The sequence below is a fragment of the Rhipicephalus sanguineus genome, chromosome 9, assembly GCF_013339695.2.
Source record: "Rhipicephalus sanguineus isolate Rsan-2018 chromosome 9, BIME_Rsan_1.4, whole genome shotgun sequence".
Lineage (NCBI taxonomy): Eukaryota > Metazoa > Arthropoda > Arachnida > Ixodida > Ixodidae > Rhipicephalus > Rhipicephalus sanguineus.
The window spans coordinates 153,803,538-153,825,459 of record NC_051184.2 but is presented as its reverse complement, the minus strand read 5'-3'; the positions used below and the strand labels follow the sequence as shown (position 1 = coordinate 153,825,459).

At 46.5% G+C, this 21,922-nt stretch overlaps 1 protein-coding gene across 2 annotated transcripts in view; it reads right to left on the bottom strand.

Moving 5' to 3' along the window:
* The window catches only part of LOC119404032 (cytochrome c oxidase assembly factor 7 homolog), a 611,270-nt gene extending 589,872 nt beyond the window's left edge, over positions 1-21,398 (bottom strand). Inside the window, exons 1-3 of one of the 2 annotated variants that reach the window (XM_049419330.1) lie at positions 21,196-21,398; positions 10,435-10,575; positions 2,777-3,233 (exon numbers count right to left, since the gene is read on the bottom strand). In XM_049419330.1, the coding sequence (XP_049275287.1) occupies positions 2,791-3,233; positions 10,435-10,575; positions 21,196-21,295 (684 nt within the window). In that variant the 5' untranslated portion in view covers positions 21,296-21,398 and the 3' untranslated portion in view covers positions 2,777-2,790. Of the gene's footprint in view, positions 1-1,964; positions 3,234-10,434; positions 10,576-21,195 lie in introns of those variants that run through there. The other variant, XM_037670658.2, reaches the window with a different exon arrangement.
* Positions 21,399-21,922: the final 524 nt, after the last annotated feature.

Here is a 21,922-nt window from a genome sequence, read left to right as displayed (position 1 = left end):
CCACTTTCATATAGCAGTCTAATAAACATTACATTTCTATTCCTTGATTCAGCAAGCTATATTCAAGCGCTGCTCGACCTCGGAGGAATACGCTAACGAAAGTCACGTATGATATTCGCATCATCGCACCGTTAAGAACATTTTGTCTCGATAATACTGACGTATGTGCTCTAACGTGAGTGTTGACGTTACGTCAGACCATAAGTTACCCTTTAAACGCCACTGTTGTAAATGTGCCTGGTAAGTTGACAATGTGCACTCAACTACTACACTTATAAAAACACGTCTGTCCACGTTGTAAAGCATTACTCAAAGGCAGATATTTGGCGTTGTTGGTGCGACATATTCATATTGTAAAGCACAGAACTAAAATGACAAGAACGGGACATGTGTGGATGTGTGTGTGGCACTCCCTGTCCCGTTCTTGTCATTTCTGTTCTGCGCTTTACAATATGAACATTACTCAAAGCCAAAAGATGCAGCATAGAAGAATTCGTTGACCGCTTTGCATGAGACCGATTCCCACAAGGCGTGGAATCTGCCGAATCTTTTTATCCACTTTAATATCTTTCCATTTACGTCATAATTACTACACTACAGTTAAAAACTACAAATAATGACACTCTTGGCTTCTTTGCCTGTTGGTTTCATTACATTGTGCCTGACAAAGAAACGTGCCCTTGATTCATTCCCTCTTTCGTTCGATACTATATGGTACCTGGTTTTTGTGTGAATAAAGACTTCAGTCGCGAGTCAGCGCTTGCGTTACGTCATTCTTCTACTGGTGTCCTTGCTGTTTAGTTCGCACTGTGAGTGAAGGTGCAGATGCATTTTTTTCACTCATTTACCATGGAACACACACGAGGACAATGGTCCGTGTGTGTCACATAAAGAAGTTGAGCTCAAGTTTCAGGATTCACATATTAATTTAGCACCCTAAGTTAAGTGTCTTGGTGTTCTTTTCGAGGAACACATGTCATGGGATCCTCACGTAGAGGCTACGGCAACCAAATTAGCTCGAGTTACCGGTATATTGTGTAAGGTGCGTTATTCACTTCCGAGAAATGTGAAGCTGCTGATTTACAACTCTTTATTTATGTCAGTTTTAAGTTACTGCTACCTAGTGTGGGGTACTACAACTGTTTCGAACATGAGTAAATTACACATAATACAAAAAAAGCCGTTTGAGCCATTGCGAATGCTTCGTACGAGTCATTCAGAACCACTTTTCCGTGAGCTGCATTTGGTTTCACTTCCAAACTTGTATGAACGTATCCTCATTAAACACTATGAATCAGAGCTAAAAAAAAATACCAATCGCTTAAAAGCATCGCCTACTTGTCACTTAACGTAAATGCACGTGACACCAGATTTCGCGAAATGTGGGAGGTTCCGCGTTGCAGAACTACGTATGGGGAACAAAGATTGTGCATATGGTACCACGTCTCCTAAACAGATAAGCTTTGTAGCGTGCGCATCATATCGACTTCAGTTTTCGCGCTTCATATCTTTTTCTTTTTTTTCGCTCTTTTTCTTTTTTTTCTTCCAGGTGCAGAATTTTTGCACGTAAAGCTTAGCTTGTACAATTTCTTTAGGTTATTGACTTCATTCAACACTTCCTGTATGATGACTACACTTTCACTGTTGTCAAAACGTATTGTTAATTGGGAATAATTTCATTTTGTACAGGGTCGACCACATCTAAGCTGAACACCTCATTAGTATTCAAACCGGTAAAACTAGAACGTTTCTTATACTTCACGAGTGCAATGCCCGTAATAGAACGTCTAATCATGGTGTCGACAAACACAGTAATGATTTTCCGAACTATGTATTAAACAACAGCTTCAATGAGGTCTTGAATACTAATGAGGTGTTCAGCTTAAATGTGGACGACTCTGTACATTGTTATTATTTTGTTTTACTGCACTGCTGCACTGCAATATGCTACTTGCTATGTGAATTCTTAGATTTCATTGTACTGCTGCCTGTCAAAGGCTATGGTCAGTGGACGCTTTCAAGCCCATTTTAGAGGCTTTTTGTCCACTGCCCACAACATCACTGTACGTTGTAACTTGATGTTGAAAATAAACTGAAACTGAAAACGGACACGGCGCTGTCCGTTTTCCTTCTATTGTCCTCGTGTGTGTTGCGCTGTAAACGAGTGAAAAAATGAATCCCAACCAACTGGCCCAACTTGCCGTTTTGCTGCAAGGCGCAGATGTACCGACTCGTCCAATCAGCTACCGTACTGGAGTTCAACCTGTTTTGGTAGTGCCTCCTTCTTTTTTCACAATTTTCGTACTTTGTCTCTAGCACGTCACAACTGGAGCCTCTGGCTATTCGTGGCAAAACAGAAGATGAGAATAGTGGTGGAATAACGAGCTCGGCCTCTCGAAGTGTCTGCTTGTTCCGTTGACTGCGAAAATTAGTCAACATCGCGGCTCGCATCACTACTTCAGTACAAATGCGCAAAAGAAGAAGACACGGACAAGAGAGAAGAAGAAGACACACCCACTGTGTCTTCTCCTCCGTTATACGAAGGCATTGGACTAGGCTAGTTGTCCGTGTCTTTTTTTTTTGCGCAGTCGTACTGAAGACATGGATTACCAACTTGCCCAAAATTCTGCTCTCATTAAGCTCGCATCATGTCACCATTTTTCTCGTCTATGTTTCATGGCTACGTTTTTCCCATGGCTGTGTTTGAGCTACGGAGCGGTACACTGTTAGTCTGTCAACACGGTGTCCCTTCGTCACCGCAGCCGTGCTGCAGCACTAGCCTACAGGCAGTCAGTCTTTGATGCCCTGCTCCATTTCGATGCCCCTGTTTTGCTTCAGCTGCTCGTTGTAATCGTTGACGATGGCTCGGTATCGCTCGGCCTGGCTGGCGTCCTTCCTCACCCCGTGTCCCCTGGCGTACATTAGAGCCACGTTGGAGCAAGCCTGCATGTTCTTCAGATCGCAGGCGCGCACGGCGAACTCGAAGGCACGCCGCATATCGCGCGGCAGCTCCTCTCTTCCGGTGATGTAAAGAGAGCTGGCGAAGTAGCAGCCGTCGGCCGAGCCCATGTCGCACGCCTTGGAGAAGAAAGCGAGTCCCTTAGACACGTCTTGTTCCAACCCGCTGTCCGGACTGGTGAGGCCGAGGCCCACGCCGAAGCACGCCTTCGCGTAACCCGCCTCGCAGCCAAGGTGGTAGTAGCGTTGTGCCTCGACCTTGTCCATCGCGCTGCCTGTGAGTAAATGTACATCATACACACTATTAGATTGCGCCTCATTTATTTATTTATTTCAGACATACTGCTAATCCCAATGGGGATTTTTGCAGGAAGGGCATACATACAATAAAGGAAAGAAGTGGAAATACTAAGGGCTCGTTTTTCTTTGTTATACACAATATTAATGAGCACTAACAGACAGTAATGCCAAGGAAAGTATAGGCAATGTTATTAGTAGTAAATGTAGGGTAAATGTTGAAGAAAGAAAAGTGGACGAAAAGATAACTTGCCGCGGGCAGGGACCGAACCTGCGACCTTCGAATAACGCGTCCGATGCTCTACCAACTGAGCTACCGCGGCGGCCATCCCCCCGTCCACTTTATAGGGTATGTGTGTGCATTTAAACGTGGGAGCGTCAGTCAGCACCGCCAGTAGCCATGACGGCGAGTGTGGAACACTCTTTTTTCTGCCTGTCACCTTCTTTCCTTCATTCATAGCAAGGGTCTCGTTCTGGCAGACTTCATGCCTTCAGATAGTATGCGAGGGATTATTGGTCAGCTGCCATCTCGTAAAAAAGATCACGTGCTACGTGACGCCAACAGGCAGAAAAAGAACGACCAAGAAGTGATCTTATGAATTTTTTTAGGTATTTTGAGTATTTAATATGATACAAAAAAAAGAGGACACTTCGTATCGTCCCGTCAAAATGGCGTGCAATCGCAAGAGGAGCACGGTGTGGACGTTGTTCACGGAAGATTCGAAAACGAAGACTGTGAAGTGTGATAAATGTGGTAAGCAGCACTCGAAGCCACCAACGGAAACTCCTAAGATATCATTTGCAGCACGCCCACGTTATTAACGTGCCAAGAGTCATCCTCTGACAATGCTGAAGCCCCGTTCCTGAAGCCACGGTTCCCTATAAGTTATCTTTTACAGCAAAAGCTGCTATGCGGTCATAATGGCAGTGGGGTAGTTGTCCGCCGCCGCCGATGTCCACAACCGTTATCGCACGAAATAAGAAAAATGAAATAAATAAAAAAATATCCAGGATCGGATGGAATTTGAACCTTGAACCTCTGCGTGGCCGTCGAGTATTCTACCACACAGCCACGCCTGTGCCTGACACTCCCTCGCGAAAAGACTATACAGGCGTCATGTCGAGCAAGGAATTGCGTTAACGTATGTAATTTAGCGCAGCAAAAGAGTAAAATAACAACCAGACATCACATAATGCTAATTGCGTAACGAGTGTGTGGTTTAAAGCTTTTCGCCCACTGCAAAGTACTCAGTGTCGTCGTCATCAGCCACATGCAGCATCAACAAAGTACACATAACGCCTCACAGATGTGTAGCGGGTACCTCGCTTATCCGCATAAAAACGAGGAATGGCATAGTGGGTGCTTCCCTACTTCACAAAAATTATGATTTACAGCGTAGTTGATACCATATTAGACGCCCCAAGACAATTTGGAACGGGCTCTAGAAAGGCTGCTCTTCGAGCTCTCGCTGTGACTGTGCTGCGCGATGTGCGCAGGCCTGGCGTTTTTTCACATATCCCTTTTTTCTCTATTTCTTTTTTTTCAAAAATTCTACTGTCGCACGTTTTGTGGCCAATCCCCCGTGGTGGGTTGAGCCATTCTTCCGGGAACCAACCAACCAACCAACGAATCCGCCTCTTCAGGTATAAGTTACAAGTATCTCGCTATTTAGCCAACAGCCACCTACCTTTGTATAACTTATCTTGAAAATCAAGTCGCTTTTCAGTTACGTTTCAAAAGGCTGGATTGTTGGTAATTTATATTTGCTCGAAAAGCTGGGTCTCCTTCACAGGGACCTCATCCTTGGTCCCTGTGTTTTCAGCGCTATGGCTTCATTGAATGAAAGCAGAAAGACGGTGCATCAACACTCAACAGTGAAATTCGTTCTTTTCTGTAAATTCCAGACGTGCGAGCGCATCGTCTTATTGCTAATCTTGTTCGTGGTCGTTTTCGGCGTAGCGTTGTTTCATCGCGTTGCCACACAAACTCAGCTCTCCTTGCCTTTGATAATCCAGTGGTTTTCGTCACCTGCAGTGTCTATTAAACCTCAGCTTTTGAATTGGATAAAAACCCGCAGGAAACATGAACCACGGAGAAAGAACACGACAGGACAGGCTGGCACTTACAACTGATCACAGAATGCTTGAAACGCAAACTTGTACCCGCCGGCAACCACCTTCGCGCGTACGTGAAGCAGCCATGCGTCATACAAAACAAAACAAATATCTTAGCAAGTTATCACGGCGTCTAGAAAGGCCATCTCCTTAGTAGACAGGTGCACTGACGTGTCATCGGCTGTTACTGTCATCGCAGCCACGCACGAACCAATGCAAATTCCATTTTTCTGCAGATATGGTCTGTTGTTCCACCGAATAAATGTTGGTGATAGGTAAAAACACAGCAATTCTAAAAACCTTTCAGTTGAAACACCTGTTCCATGTGAAAATATAATGGCGCCATAACTGTCAATACATTCTTCGACATAGTGGAGACGGTCGCTGAGTGGAATGAAATACTAATACAAAGCCTTAATATCTGCTGAGCAGGCTTTTATGCCCCTTTTAGGCACTTTTTGTGAATGGCTTCCATAATTTCTCTGGTGGCCTGATCCGTATGAGCAAAAATGATACTGTATTTGTAAATATCGCTGTACACCCATGTTCAACCTAACTGTCCAGCCAGATGTGAATAAGGACTGCCTTCGAGTAAGCGTTAATTTTGCATTACAATAATTTTATATTCAAAGAGCGGCCCATTTGGCCTATGTAAACGTGGCCACATGAGAAATGTAGCTGCTAAACAACACGCATTCTGCACAGAATTAACGAGGACAAGCGTTTTACCTTTTGTAGTGAAAGAAAACGACGACGAAGTACACGAACAAGCAAGCAAGCCTCAGTATCAATAAGCGATACGGCGGCGGTTCCTTCAACATCGACGTCAATAATATTTTGCGGCGAAACACATGGAGGCCTTGGGCACTTCAACTTGCATACAGCTCTTGCCTCCGGAACTGCAGCAATCAGTTTCCTTCCTGTGTAGCTGAGCGGCGATGCATGGGTGACAGAGAGCGTCGTCGAGGAGATGGTGATCGGCGACTGGAGCAGGGTGGTCGATTATCAGCGGAGTACCTGGGTGGTGTGCGTGACAACAAGGGGTCAGGCGTGGCCACGGTGTCGAAGAAAGAAGGTGGGCATCGGCGGCAGTGGCGAGCGACGTGTCCATCGACACGACGGGCGAAGCAGATGGGCCGGTTGTTCGGCGTTCGCCACGCGTCGTGGCGGTGGGAAAACGAAGCCAAGGGCCCCGAGTAGTGAAGCGACGCAGAATTCGCGGTGGGCGGCGAGGCAGGGGTCGGCATTGCAGGTCGGGCATACGGCATAGGCTGCTGAGGGTGTCAAGCAGCAATAGCAACGGAAGTGAGCGGCGCAGTGACGGTGGTTGTTGGGGCATAGATGGTAGGACCTCGGCAATTTGGGTCCGAATGACGTGTTTAAGGTCACGGGCCAAAGTCTGCGCCGGCTCATTCATGGGAGGCAGTAGTAAAAGCTGACGCGCCACCACATCACCGATACATTCCATGATAGTGGATAGCAGGGGCTGCTGATCGGCAGGGCGAACAGTAACGTGCAAGCTCTGTAGGGTGTCGGTGGTCGTGAGGGCCTGGCGTGCAATCGAGCGCTGCCTACGCAACTCATGGAAGCTCTGACACAATGAGACCAGTGCAGCTACTGGGGATTCCTTGTGAGCAGCATCTGAAAAGAATCGTCCTTGATGCCCTTCAGGATGTGCTTCATTTTTTCCTCTTCGCTCATGGTGGAGTTCACGCGGTTGGGGAGGTTCAGCACATCCTGAATGTAGCCCGTGAAGTTCTCGCCTCGTTGCTGTGCCCGTTGACGCAAGTGCTGCTCTGCCCGAAGCTTGCGAGCCGATGGCCGAACGAAGATGTCCGTAATGAAAGTCTTAAAGACGAACCAAGTGGGAATGTCACTCTCGTGGTTGTTATACCAATGTTGGGCGATGTCCGCAAGGTAGAACTTGACGTAACCAAGCTTCGTTTGGTCGTCCCATTTGTTGCTGGCACTGACATGTTCATATTTCGACAACCACTCTCCCACGTCTGAGTCACCTGAGCCGGTGAAGATGGGCGGATCTCGCTGGCGATACATGCCGCCGCAGGTGACGTGGACTGCCGAAGGTCCAAACTGGAGAGTGGCCTCTTCGGCCACGTTGGTAATGTGGTCATGAACCGGGGGGAGTTTCCGGGAGTGAAGGTCCAGGTTGCTACTGGGAATCCGTGGATCTCCGCCAAATGTGATGCGGTTTATTGACGCGTCGTCAGAGAAAGTCGAGAGACGTAAGAGATATCGGGCCAGTAACATGGAGGAAAGTCCGGGAGTATTCAGTGGGGCCGCTTGCTGCTTTCAAGAAGGGTGCCCTCGTCTGGCTTTGAGTCCCATCGAATACTCCCAGACTTTTCTGCAAGTTACTGACCCAAAATCACGGCCCCTACCACATTCTTGGTCGGACTTCTCCCGTCAATTACGAAGTCGAGCCCTTGACACCATCTCACAACTTGCGCCGTCGCCGCCGAGAAATCGTCCACATGTCTCGCATCAAGCCATATTATGACCCCACTATATTGCCACCGACTTAAGTAATCAGGATGGCTCCGCTATTCTCCGGGGACCAATGTGGTGAAGAGAGGACGATAACAAAGTAGACGAGCAAGTAAGCAAGCCTCAGTGTTAATAGTAGCATGGGACACGAGCTCGCGCTTGCCCAGATTTTGGCTGCTTGATGCCCGCCGCTCATCGACTTTCCCTGACGACGCGTCAATAAACCACGTCCCACTTGCGACTTTTTACAGCGAAAGCTGTTATGAGATCATTTCACCGGCCGTTTTTGGCGCCGTAGTTGTCCGCCGCCGCCGCCGCCGCCGCCGGTGTCCGTAACCAGTATCGCTCGAAATAAGAAAAAAAACTAAATAAGAAAAAAATTCCAGGATGGAACGAGGTTCGAACCTGGGTCCTCTGCGTGGGAGCCCAGTATTCAACCTCTGAGCCATGCCGGTGCTTGAAACTGCTTTGCTAAAAGGTCCCATACAGGCTTCATGTCGGGAAGGAACCACATTAGCATATGCAATATAGCGTGGTAGATGAGTAAAATAAGCACCAAGCGTAGCACAACGCGAATTCTGTAACAAGGCGTCACACAATGCGAATTGCGCAACGAGCAGGTTGTTGAATGCTTCCAACCCATTACAAAGGACCCTGCCACAATTCTTCATCATCAGGCACAGCATCAACAAAGTGCGCATAATGCCTTAATTGGGTTTAGCAGGTACCAACGCTCTCCGTAGAATGACAAAAAATGGCAGAGTGCCTGCTGGCCTACTTCTCAAAAATTACAATTATTTATAGCGTAGTGGGTTCCTCGGAAGTGCACATGGATTGGTTGCCAAGGAAGCCCATAAGCGCATGATACACTTCCTCTGGGTCTCAGTAAAATTACAATGATTTATAGCGTAGTGGGTTCCTCGCAAGGACACTTGTATTGGTTGCCAAGGAAGCCCATAAGCGTATGATCCATTTCCTCGGGGTCTCAGTAAAGTTCTTCGCTCCCCCCCCCCCCGTCTCTTTCCCACGTCAACGTATGTTATACAGCATGACGGGAGAGGGAAATAGCGAGCGGGCGGCACCCAATGCAAATTACATAACTGGTGGGCCGTTTAAAGATTCCAACCCATTACAAAAGGCTGAGCCATAATTCTTCATCGTCATCAGTCATCGCGTGAACAAAGTGCACATAATGCCTTACAGACGTGTAGCTGGTGCCTCGCTTCTCCGCAGAATGACGAATAATGGCTTAGTAGGTGCTTCCAAACTTCACAAAAATTGTGATTTATGGCGTAGTGGGTACCTTTCTAGTGTACTTGTATTGTAGCCCCAAGAGAGCTTAACGGGCTCTAGAAACGCCGCTCTTCCAGCTTTCGCTGTGACTGTGCTGCGGTTTTAGCGCAGACCTGGCGTTTTTTTATTCACGCCAGTCGTTTTTTCAACCAACTTCCTGTCAATTATTCCGCAAATGTTCGTTTTATTCGTGGCTGACAAAGAACTTCAACGATGAATTTTTCTTCAATATTTTCTAACCGATGTGACAGTTTATGCGCATAAGAAATTACGACAATTTTACCTTTATCCGAGGTACTGAATTAGTCTGTATGGTTGGTGTCGTTATCTTTACACGTTTAATGAGCTTCTGCACCATTCATCCCTATAACACTTTTCAAGAACCCTGCACGTCGCATGGGCTAAAAATGTTGCAGGAACGTTCAACGTTGAAGTGCACTTGTCAGCCCCGAATAAAATAAGGAACATTTGCGGAACAATTGAGAGGAAGTTGGTCGAAGGAAAGACAGCTGGGAATAAAAAAAGTTACAAGGTAAAACACATGCCCTCGTTAGTTCTATGCAGAGTGTGTATTGTTTACCAGGCACCTTTCTCATGTGGGCCCATTTACATAGTCCAAATGGGCCACTTTTTGAACATAAGATTATTAGAACACAAACGTTTACTCGAAGGCAATCCTTATTCACACCTGGCAAGACATTGTGCTGAACATATACGTACAGTGATTTTTAGATACAGTGTGTATTTTTGCTCACATGGATCAGGCTATCACATAAATTATGGAAGCTTATTACATTCCAAAAAGCCACCAGTTGTGCAACCATGCCTTCAATAGCCTTGCATGACTGATAAATTTCTTTTTCGCATTGTTTATCACCTACATACAGATTGTTCTCCCCTTAGCAGGTTTGTCCACCCCTTGTCCATCCTCTGATGACTTTGTCAGCATGCGTTCACGCGGTATAGGTTGTGTGTTAAAACATTGCTTTTGTGTTAATAAAGGTAGTTGTGAGACACGATTGTCTTCGTGTCCCTTTGCCTCTTTCCTCGTTCGTTTGGCGCTGGACCATTCGACACGTTTAATCACATCCAACTCACCCAAATGTCAGTTCTGCTCGATTCGTGTCGGTTATTGGCCAATAGAATGCTATCTCGTGTGTGTCTGCTTTCCGCAGGATGTATTTTTTCACCAAGCACGAAGGGTGGCTCAAGACCCATTCATGCAGTGAGGGTGAGAAAAGCCAGAGTGATCGGTGCAACACCTACCCTTGCCGACGAGCCTGTAATTGGCGTACTTGAAACAGCTCTTGCCGTGCTTGTAGTCATCGCAGTTGTTTTTGTACACATTGCAGGCACGCGCGAAGTCCTTCTTGATAGCCTCCAGGTAGTCACCCAGGCGATGGCACCCTGCGCCAGCAACACCAGTCAGCGGAGCTGCGAGACACACTTGACACAGCGCTGCGTGCCAATCCTTCGAATGTTCGACACAGGCGTTTTACTCTTCGCGTAAACTTCGCACAGTCCATACCGTCGACTTCTGTTGCCACATTTTGAGCCTACAATTTTTTTTTATTTCTTCATCCCTCCTAACCCTCTCTCATTCCCGACTGCATCCTTTGGTGCATATTCAGTTGCTCGAGCTCCGTGACTATATCTGTCGAACGCATTATGTGGCCTGTTCAGGTTCATTTTTTTTTATTTCAAGCCTATTTGTTCTCCCAACCGTTATGCTGTCTTCCTGTGCATAAATGGAACGCCTATCATTTTCCGTTCCATCGCACGCTACACAGTTTTTAACTTCTCGAGTTTCGTTGTGTTTTGAGTTTCTTCTCGAGTTTCTGCTCTACAGGTTGAATGAAGGAAGGGATTAGTGAGGGCTTGCCTCTTTGTTTGACACAACCGTAATGAAAGCCAGCAAATAATGAAGCCAAGGAAGGTACAGGGGACGTTAGTTGTGCTGCTTTAAGTGTATTGAAACAATTGCGATATAGATGTGAAAAAAGTAAAGTGGACGAAAAGACAACTTGCCGCCGGCAGGGGCCGAACCTGCGACCTTTGGATTATGCGCCCGATGCTCTTATTATATAATTGCTATCACAGTAATACAAAAACATATAAAAAAATGTGCACATTCAAACGAACCATCATATGTACAGTGTGGACAGCAAATTTCGTTCTGAAATAGTCCGAAGAAGGAGCTCATGCACACATGTCCTGGCATAGCTAGGTGTTAGTGAATCGGACCAATGGTGCCAGTGTGCCTTGTGGCTTACATACAATGTGCAGTCGAGGGCACACGTCTGGTTCATCAGATGATGTTAAAATGTAAGCGGCATTTCTGTCTTGGTTGGGGAGAGGGAAAACTGTTACCAAAGTTTAATTCACTCCAAACGTTCACATTTAGAATAAATAAAATAAATCAATTCTCTCTGTATCCTCACAAGTTTTTTAATATTGAGTCTAAGGAAAGCCAGAAAGTGGTGTCCTAAATGAAGTTAATAATTTGCGCTTTTTCCTATAGTGTCCTCATATATTCTTCACCTTAGTGTAATTGTGTCACATGGCGCATTTACAAGTATATCAAAGTACATTTAAGATTCTAAAATATTTACTCCGACTTAACGCAACAAAAATATAACAAAGTTACATAGACGTTTCGCCACCTATATGGGTGGTATCCTCTGTATACAATGGCACCAACTGAGCGGAGGTCGCCCAATCCACTGTTAGTCACATATGTCCCTGTAAATGTCCGGTAGGGGGCCGCGGTTGTTGTTGCAAGCCGATTGGTCGCGACAGATGAACCACGATTCCAGGAGTTTTCTTTGACCCCACCTTTGTTCCCGAGCCAGTGTTTCGCCACCCGCATAGGTGGTGAAACGTCTATGTAATTTTGTTATATTTTTGTTGCGTTAAGTCGGAGTAAATATTTTAGAATCATGAACTTACCCGGCTTTTGGAACATTTTTTTTACATTCAAGAGCAAGACAAGACCTGTTAATTGTGGTGTCATGCTTTTGCCCAGTTGCCGAGAACAGGGAGGGGACTGCTCTTTATTGAAAGACAGCGTATAAACGTTGGTTACAGAAAATGCCCATCGTGCGGCACTCTGTGCCACATCTTACTTTCAATAAAGAACAGTCCCCTCCCCGTTCTCGGCCTGGTCTGACCTACGCAGCGAGCGCTCCGGCGCGAAAGTTGGCGACACAACATTAATACTTGATGAAACTTGGGAACATTAAGCTGTCCCAGGCAACACAAGACACGGCATCCCAGGAATACCCAAAACACATCAAAACATCCCCCATCCAAGCCTACATGTCAACAACACATCCCGTGGACGTGTTGTCCGGGGTCATCCCAAAAAGAGTCATGGTTGACTCCTGTAAAGACATTAGTGTTTGAATTATAGTATCACCACTTCCTTGGTGCGATAAAGCTAAGTCTTTGGCCAATAGAAATTTGCATGCTGGTGTTTGCTTAATAGACTTTTCTCAATGTTATCACCGCGGTCCTGACACTTCCCGGTCACGAACGGCATGCGCATTATCAGCATGACATAGCATTCTTGATAGGAAAGTGACGAGAGCTGGGTTTTCAAGAAAGGAAATGCAAGCAAGCCAGATGACAATTATTGTTGTGTGGCAGAAATACTCCCCCAAATACTCGATTTTTTCTTAGAGTGCAAGAATAAGTAAATAAATCAATAAATAAACGTGAGAAATGAAAAAAGAAAAGTCACTAAACTGGCTAATGCACAGATTATCAAATTAGAGTGAACTACCACAGGTACCAAACACATAGTGCTCTGCGCTACCTCCAAATACCAGGGAATACGGCTGACAACTGTTGCAGATTACCTTTCAGTGCATGAAAGAGAGCTGAGTGTGAGAGCAGCCCGATATAAGCGGATACTGTGCCAAAGAGCACTGTAGTCGTACAACTAGTATGAGGTCGTGTGAGCGCTACAGAAGATGGTAGCAGTACCGGGCCTCACATACGCTAATAAAGTGCTCTGCCTCTCTGCTGGCATTCGGGAGTTTTTGGAAAGGCACCAAACGGAAATAGGAGGGCTGGCACTGGGTGCACACAAACACACACTAGTGGAGGCAATCCAAGGCGAGATGGGATGGTCTTCCTTCACGTCGAAAGAAGCAGTGGACAAGGCAAGTTACGAGAACTGGCTGTTCACTCTCAGAACAGAATATGGCACGCCAGATGCTAGCCCATACCATCTTCGCAAGCAGACCGACAAGGTGAACCAGACACACAGCGACGCTGCACCGGCGTTTCAGGCTACCGGTCGTGTGTTTGTAGCAGGCAACAGAGGCCAAAACCGGTAGAGGGGGTGCGGCTCAAAGTTAGAGAAGTGGAAACGGCCACATGGCAGAACTCCACCGCAACAAAATCATCCCTCGAGACATACCGCGGCGAGAAGCTCGAAATAAGCATGGAAAACTTATACAACTCGAAGGGGAGTGCTTTGCTGGTGAAGGCGAGGGCAGGTGTGCTGTGGACTCGTCTTTGGAGATCGCGATTCACAGAGGGACTCGTGACAACACTCCCTCTGTGGAGACTCGGACGAAACGCTCGGGCATGTGGTCCTCGAGCGCAGTGGGGGTCTCCCGCCAGCCGGCCCATTGCACTTGGCTTCAAGGTGGAAGACGAGGAAGGACTGTGGCAGGTGGTGGAGGTGACAAAGAGGCGCCTTCGTTTTTTTGGAAGGGGTTCAGATTTCAGGGGTGGCTTTACGGAGGATGCACTGAATTTAACTGTCAAGCAATTCAAACATGACGTTCAAAGGCTAAGCCTCGAGGGAGGGGAACTAGCAAAGGATGTCTCCCCCAGTCTGAACGCAAGGGGCATCAGGACCCCACTCTCACCCCAATGATTTACGGCACCGATAATTCCCTGTTTAAGGGACAAATGCATGCCCATTGCCGCCGATGTGACAATCTTCTCTTTTTCACCAGAATCCAAAATCTTTTTCCGAGCGGTAGTCAATTTCTTTAATTGCCATGCACCTCCTATTTGTTAATGTCGACATACAATTTCACGTTATGAACACCACATCTCCAGCAGTGAGTGACACTTGGAGAGCATGGGCGACCGTCGCGTAAATCTGAGCCAATAAGCGGCGCAGAAGTGGGACTGGTCTAGCTGGTACATATTCCTTAGGCACCACAAGAAAACACGGACAGTCCTTGATGCCGTGTTTTCTAGTCATGCGTTCCTTTTCTAAGAAGTAAGAGGGACTTGTACGTTGGCGGTGCGAGCCATCACCTAGCGAGATTGATCGCCACCTCAAGTCGCTCTTCAGCATAATTATTAGTAGTACTCCTCTGTCGCACAACTTCCGTATAAATGTTCATACACATCTCCGCATGCCGCTGTCCCACATGATGAGAATTATAGGCCTAGCGCACTGCAGCTTTGAACCGAACAGGCAGCGCCACCAGACGCCCGCGGCGGAAAAGTTGGGATTGTCGTTTGTTGCTCCCGGGCCCACAGTCACAGTAGGAACACATGGTTCCTCACCGAAAGGACGAAAAAACACAGGCGTGAGCAGGGGGGGTGGGGGGTCCCCTAGTCACTTGGGGGGGGGGGGCACAAAGTCTGCCTCATACATTGACTTAATAGGGAGGGGGGGTGCTGCGATGGACCTTCGTTCGCCGTCCCCCCCCACCCCCAGAACGGGAACCCTGCGCACGCCTATGCGTAAAAACGTCGCAGAAGTCCGGTACATTTTGGTACTTCTGCGTGCATGGCTGGCACAACAGCTGTAGGAACACCGTTTGGAAGCAACTAGCTTTAAAATTCTGCGGGTTACCACAGAAGTCGGACGAAAATGAAAGACAACTCTACCGCAGCTGTGCGGCGCATAAGCAACGCCTTGAATTCTGTTCATAAGTGTCCTCACTCTCTCACGCTTTTTTTTCCGCCTTTTACAATTTATTTTAGATGTATACCAGAGTCAGGGTGTCGGAACGAAAGGTTTTTCGTTTCGGTTTTAGTTTCGTTCCACCGCAAAAAGTTCCGTTCCGTTTCTGTTCCGGAGCGAAAAAAAAATGTTCCGTAACGGTTTTTTTAATGCAAAAATTTGAAGTTAAAGTAATCGTAAAAAAAAAAACATTGTATTTGTGATAAGGTTACTGGCCCTCCTCTTAAAAAAGTGGGACAGGGGTAAAATACGTTCTTCAGAGGAGCAGAATTCCTGTAGCACAAATTCCTACCGACTAGCACAAACCAGTATACCCTTCAAAGTCATAGTATTTCTTTTCTCAAAAGTCAATTACGATTTTTTTTTAACCGGCTCAATGCTTCGTGTCAAGGGAGCGAGCACGATCTCAGATGCAGCACGTCATTGAGTGTACTCTCTGATGGGCGAGACCACTGTCCTGATAAAAAAATCGCCCGGCCTGCGCGGAACACGCAGCACAGTCACAGCGAAAGCTGGAAGAGCGGCCTTTCCAGAGCCCGTTGTAGACTTTCTTGGGGCAACTAATACAAGTACACATGCAAGGTACCCACTACGCCATAAATCGTCGTAATTTTTCTGAAGTTGCGAAGCGTCCACTATGCCATTTTTCGTCATTCTTTGGAGAATCGTGGTACCCGCGACACATCTGTAAGCCATTATGTGCACTTTGTGCTGTGGCTGATGACGATGAATAATTATGGCTGAGCCCTTTCTAACGGGTTGGAAGCATTCAACGACCGACTCGGTGCGCAATTCGCATTGTGTGACGACAGGTTGTTATTTTATTCTTCTGCCACGCTATATTACATATGTTAACACGATTCCTTGCCCGACATGACGCCTGTATAGAGATATAGACATGACCTGTATAGAGTTATAGACATGTACAGACATGACGCCTGCATTTTTGCGAAGGAGTTACAAGCACCAGCGTGGCCCTGTGGTGGAATACTCGAATGCCATGGAGAGGGCGGGGGTTGAAATCCCATTCAATCCTAGAAATTTGTTTCTCATTTCATTTTTTTCTTATTTCACGCGATAGCGCTTACGGACACCGGCGGCGGCGGACAACTATGGTGCCAAAATCGGATGGTGTGATCTCATACCAGCTTTCGCTGTAACAAACTTCAGCGCCGACAATGCCCTCTCCACGCTGGCCTTCATGACAGGCGCGCAACAGTCCGCTAGCGTTAATATAAACATCTCTGGTGGCACCTGTTTTCGTTTTTCGCACAATTTCAACATATTTTTGCTTTGGAATTCCTGCTTGAGGTACGCGCTAATACTGTAACCTGAGATATGCATAATTGCTCACGTTGCTTGACCTCAGTTGTTTCAGATTGTTAAGTTTTCTCGTGAACCAAAAAACGATTGAAAAAATTTCGGTTTCACTCCGGAACAAAATAATAGATAAAGTTTCGGTTACGTTTTCGTTCCGGTCTAAAATATCGTTTTTTTCGTTTTTCATTTTTGGTTTTCGTTCTGTTCCGACACCCTGACCAGAGTTGCCAGTTCCACTTATAATAAGCGGATTTGGGCTTCTTTTTTCACCGAGTCGCTTGTAGAATTTTCCAGTAGTTTGTCGCACTTTTGGGGCTTGTTCGTGTTTTTCCTGCAAATATAGTTATTTTACTGCTCCTCACGTTCACTAATAGACCTTTTGTCGATGACTTTTTGTAGCTGAGTGTTGTAATCAAACATACGCTGGAGTATTCGACAAACATTATTCATGCACTGGCGAACATGCATTGAGAAGAGTGGAGACTACCCTGAGACTACGTTAAAGAGTAAATGTGCTTTCTCTCATAGTTGCGATATATTCGTTGTACCAAATAATTACTTTTCTTTTTTACCTTCTCTTCCTATTTGAGCGACTTCTTATTGTAATAAAGAATATTTTCAAGAATGAGAAAATTGATTAAACTTCCGCTTTTTTTGGGCTTCTTCGCAAAAGTCGCGCCGCTTTTCTGGGCTTTTGGGATGATTATTTGTTTGTTAGCTCTGCAGCATCTGGCAACTCTGATGTATACACAAACTTACAAGATCACAAAGGAATAGGAAGACAGCAGGCTCACAACGGCCACCTAGAGGGGCAATGTGCCTGTCTGCGTCTTCTGCTCTGACGCGTGATTTCTTGCCAGCCAGAACGGCGAGCAGGGGTAGCCGGTGCGGAAACAGACACACATTTGTAGCGTCCTCTTCGCTGGGAAAGAAATGAGTTTTATAATGGCCCAGCACATGTGGAGCACTGAAAAATCAAAAGCTCACCTCCACTCGTACGTCATAGTCCACGGTTTTCAAATGCACTTTGCATTTCCCACTAATGTTGGACGATTCAATCGCGCACATCGATTCTTCTTTCAGACCACACACTGACCACTCGTGTGCAACTTCGTACTAGCGACGAACAACTCCTATTGAAACACATGTTATTGCAATTTCAATCCTACGGAAACAGCAGAACACACGATCGTCACTTCTCGTCCTCACGTTCACGCGCGGGCTGGCGTTGCGCTTTCCTAGCAGACGAGAACTAGTGATGTACTGATGGGGGCTTGCAGTCTGTAAACTGTCTGTAAAGTGTGTGTGCATGCACCTGTGAGTGTGTGTGCGTGCGCATTGGGAATATTGTGAGCGTGTTTGTGTGTGTGGGGGGGGGGGTGTCTACTGTTCCCCGCGTGGTGTCCAAGGGACGGGACAGAACTTGTTTCCGGCACAAAAAGCTGTGTTTTCTTTGCTTTTCTCCCCGCCCCCCCTTTTTTTTAGTAGGGCTCGCAATAGACCTTTTTCAGGTACACGAGCACGTGCAAGCGCTCATGGGAAAAGTGTGTACGTTGCAGCAGTCGCCGCACCGAGCGCGCGGGCCTCACGCTTTAGCTTTCCCCTTACGCCGTGCCAGCACTTGTCAGATTAAGTGAATGCGACAAGGTGTAACATATTACTGCGTAAATCAGTCGTGAACTTCTGTGTTTAACTACGACGGCTTCTCTATGATTTCCATCTGCTTAGTGTTCCCGCATGCCACTGTCTGACCACCTGAGCGGTTCCGAAGCGTCATTATTATGATTATTATTATTATTTTGGCGCCAGGATGCCCTACGGCATAAATTAAAGAAAAAGATATAACTTGGTTTCCCAGACGAATTTCGCGAGCGGTCATTACAAATCATGAATTGTGGATCCATTCGAAATCAATGCCCACCGACAGTGTTGACGAGCACAAGGTCAGGCTTTATAATATATAAAGATTGCGCAAGACAGTATGCGCTTAGCAAACTAAGATACATTGATTAGACAGCGTGCGCGTCGCTCGTACCGCAGGTAACAAAAGATACGCTTTTATCACCATTCGTTGACACTTACGGCAAATGTTATATTTTACAAACGCGGGTTGCGTTGTCGCGTGTTGCCTCACATGTGACTACACTATGGATATGTATGGTCGTGCTCGGGACCCATAGGAAATTACCTTTTTAAGGCCATAGCGACTAAGTGCAGTCGCCAAGCGCAAGAGTATTCATAAATGCTCAAGCCAAAAACTGTCTCTGGCAATACGATGCGTCTCGCTGATATCAGTACATTACAAGTAATCATTGAATAAGCATAAGTTCGGTTAGATGGCCGACATCTACATCTTTTAGACGTAGGTTATTGTGGTGGTTCTTGGGCCTTCAGACACGAACAGCCAACTTAAGGACAAGAAAAACATATATGCACGTCACAAAATAACAATTACATACACTTTCACTATACCAAATAATACAATAGTTCTTCTTCAAGTCGTAACGTTACAGTCCCCAACCATGCACACGCGAGCTCTTGGCGCGTCCTCACAGTTGGACGTCACTCACGGTACCGTCGAAAGGCAACAACGCAGTCGGAAAAGGTGCACGAGCATGGTGTACGAGGGCGCACAAGCAGACCAGGCACTGCTCGTTCAGGAATGCGAAGGCCCACGCTCCGCCCGACGTAGTACCAAGGTCATGTCCTCAGCGACTGGTTGTGCCGGACCCAAATCTGGAACAGGCTCAGCTGCTCGCCGCACACTCGTCCACCACAGGAGCAGCACCACAGGCCCGGTCCGGAGCACCCACTCGTCTCAGGGACACGCCAAGCTCGTCCCGGCTGTTCTGGAGGTACCAGCTCGGTCTGTTTGGTCCCTCAGGCCGAATGTACTGCTCTCTTGCAAGCTGGCCACGTTCTTGCTCAGCCCAGCGACATTCCAAAACTCACGCGCTTCACGTTCGTCTCCCTCTCTCGCGCACTCCATCTTCTTCAGTTCTGTTTTCTGCTTCGGTTATGGGTAACAATCTCTTACCACAGCTATCCTCGCGTTGCAGTAGCCACTGTCGCTGAACATTTAAAGAAGTTGGTTTTGTGATGTCCGAGCATGGTTGTAGAAATTAGATGGGAAAAACGTGTTGTATAAGTATTCCTTACATTCATTGCCTATCTCACAGGCTAGGTAAGATTTGTGCCGCTGTGCAGAGAAAGAATGAGCGAGTAATAGACAAGATGTGGACCCACATTTGTTTCATAAAACACACCAACAAATTCACTGATTGCCATACAGGTGTAGTGTACAAGGTTCCTTTTAGTTGCGGCCGCTTCCACGTAGGACAGACGGGCCGCTGTGTTAGAGATTATTGGAACATAAGAAATTGCTAACCGGAGGCTAACCTCCTAATCTTTCTTTACATTGCCAAGAAAGGAAGTGCACGTCAAAGTTTGATGAATGCGTACCGGCACAGGAATGAAGAAATGCGTTCAATGATTGAGGCATGGCATACTGATAGCAGTGATAGCGCATGCGTGATTTAATCGTCAATTAACTTGCATAAGAAGAAATCAAATGCCTTAAAATTATCTAAAAAACGGTACAAAGGGGAAGATGGAAGCTTGCGATGAAAAAATCCATAAACAGGGGGAGAACCCACCCCATGTTTACGGATTTCTTAACAGTTATCTGTCATATAGACTCCCACACGTGCCGGATTGATAGGTTTGCCTATTGCACGGGCATGCGCAGATAAGATTTATTTTCTTTTCTTTTCTCGCCGTTGTGCGCCTTTGCAGTTGTTAATAGGAGTCTCTGGTGTCTTGACTTCTTCCTTGTGTCCGTGTCTGCACGCCCTGTCTTTTAGAAGGAATTCAGTGTTCGAGCTCATATTTAATACAACTTGATGATATCGGCACACGATAATACGCATCCTGCTTAACTGCTACATCCGATGCATATCCGCTCGGTAATACCGACACTGCACTGTGTTAATTCTTTCGCATTTCATGCGTAGAGATACACGCAGATGCGTCCGGATGTGTGCAGTATTTACGGCGTAAGAATAGTCAAGAAGCAGCAACGTGTTCTTTTCGTTTCGTGGTCCCACCGATATCACGGCGCCAACGAGCAGCAGGCGAGCAAACAGCCGGCTCACTCGGCGTACACACTTTTCTCATAGTGCTCTGCGCGCCTGCGGGGTGCTCTGGGATTGCTTGAAAAAGGTCTATTCGGTTTTCAGCGAAAAGAAGGACTGAGGGGGGTCTGTCTTTCTCAAATGGCTTGAGGCGAAAAGGGGACGAAGTTTTGTTGAATGCTTACGTTAACAAGAGTCGCTGCATGTTGGTTTTTCGGCTGTAGCTTTAAACGGCTGTAGTCTGAGAGGTTTTTCAAACAGGAAGGAAAACATAAACATAAGTTAGCACAGCGTATTTATATAAGCAGACAAAAGAAAAAGAACTACGAGTGCCGTTCTTGGAGAACAGCGGCCGCCGCAACCGTCGCCGCCCCCTTAAAACATGCAGACGGGCCTGTAGGCGACAATCCTAACAGTGCGCCGCTGGCCCGACAGAGGGCGAGAGCAGCAGCGCCACCATACCAGCTCTCGAGGTCTATAGCATTTATCAGAAATTAGCAACAATGAAGCAAGGTCAGAGATTCTAAGCGGAAGATTGTTAATACGGCATTTCGCTATTCACGCAGATTTCAGTGACATTCTTTGTTTCCCCAGAAGGAACCAACGAAGCAACACACGCTGGCATCCACTCACCGTCCGGCTTTTTCTCCTTGAAGCACTCGAAACGGTACTCAATGCCCAAGTTTTCAAGGAATTCTTTAACATCTTCCTCTTTTTGGAAATCGTAAGGCATTTAACTATGATTCGCCAACAAGTGACACTACAAGGGCAAGTTTATATCTGAAGCAGCGCGGGCAAATAAAACACGCTGCTTTCCGGCAGCACGTGAAAAAAGGAAAAGTTGGCGAAACCGGAAGCGTATTATAGACAGATGATGCCACGACCGCACATGGAGGAAGGAAAGTACTGGGCTAATTTTGGTTTGCTGCATAGTCTCAGTGCTTTTTTTGTTCTGTCTTCGTGTGGTGGGCGCAAATTTTTCCACTGGATCGATGGATACTGTGAGCGTCGTGACAAGTGTGCCACCAGCCTCGACAAATAAAAAAAGAAACTTTTCCTTTTTTTTTTTAATCGTTGGCCTAATGTCTCTACTTTGATTAAATCTACCTTACTACAGGAAAAAAAGAAAACGTGAATTCTCAACACAGTTCTCTGCCCTTCACGGCAGAATGTCATTTTTTTTTCAATATTTATTTTTGTTCTTTTTTTCTAATTTTCTCCCATAGACACTAGCGCCAGAGTTCTCTCTAGTGCATGCTCCCACTGGATGGATGCTATGAGCAGAGTTTTTCGCCCTCTGCGGCGATCGCTGCATTTGTTCAAATTGTTCTCATGTCTCAGTGGACCGTCTCAGGTGTCT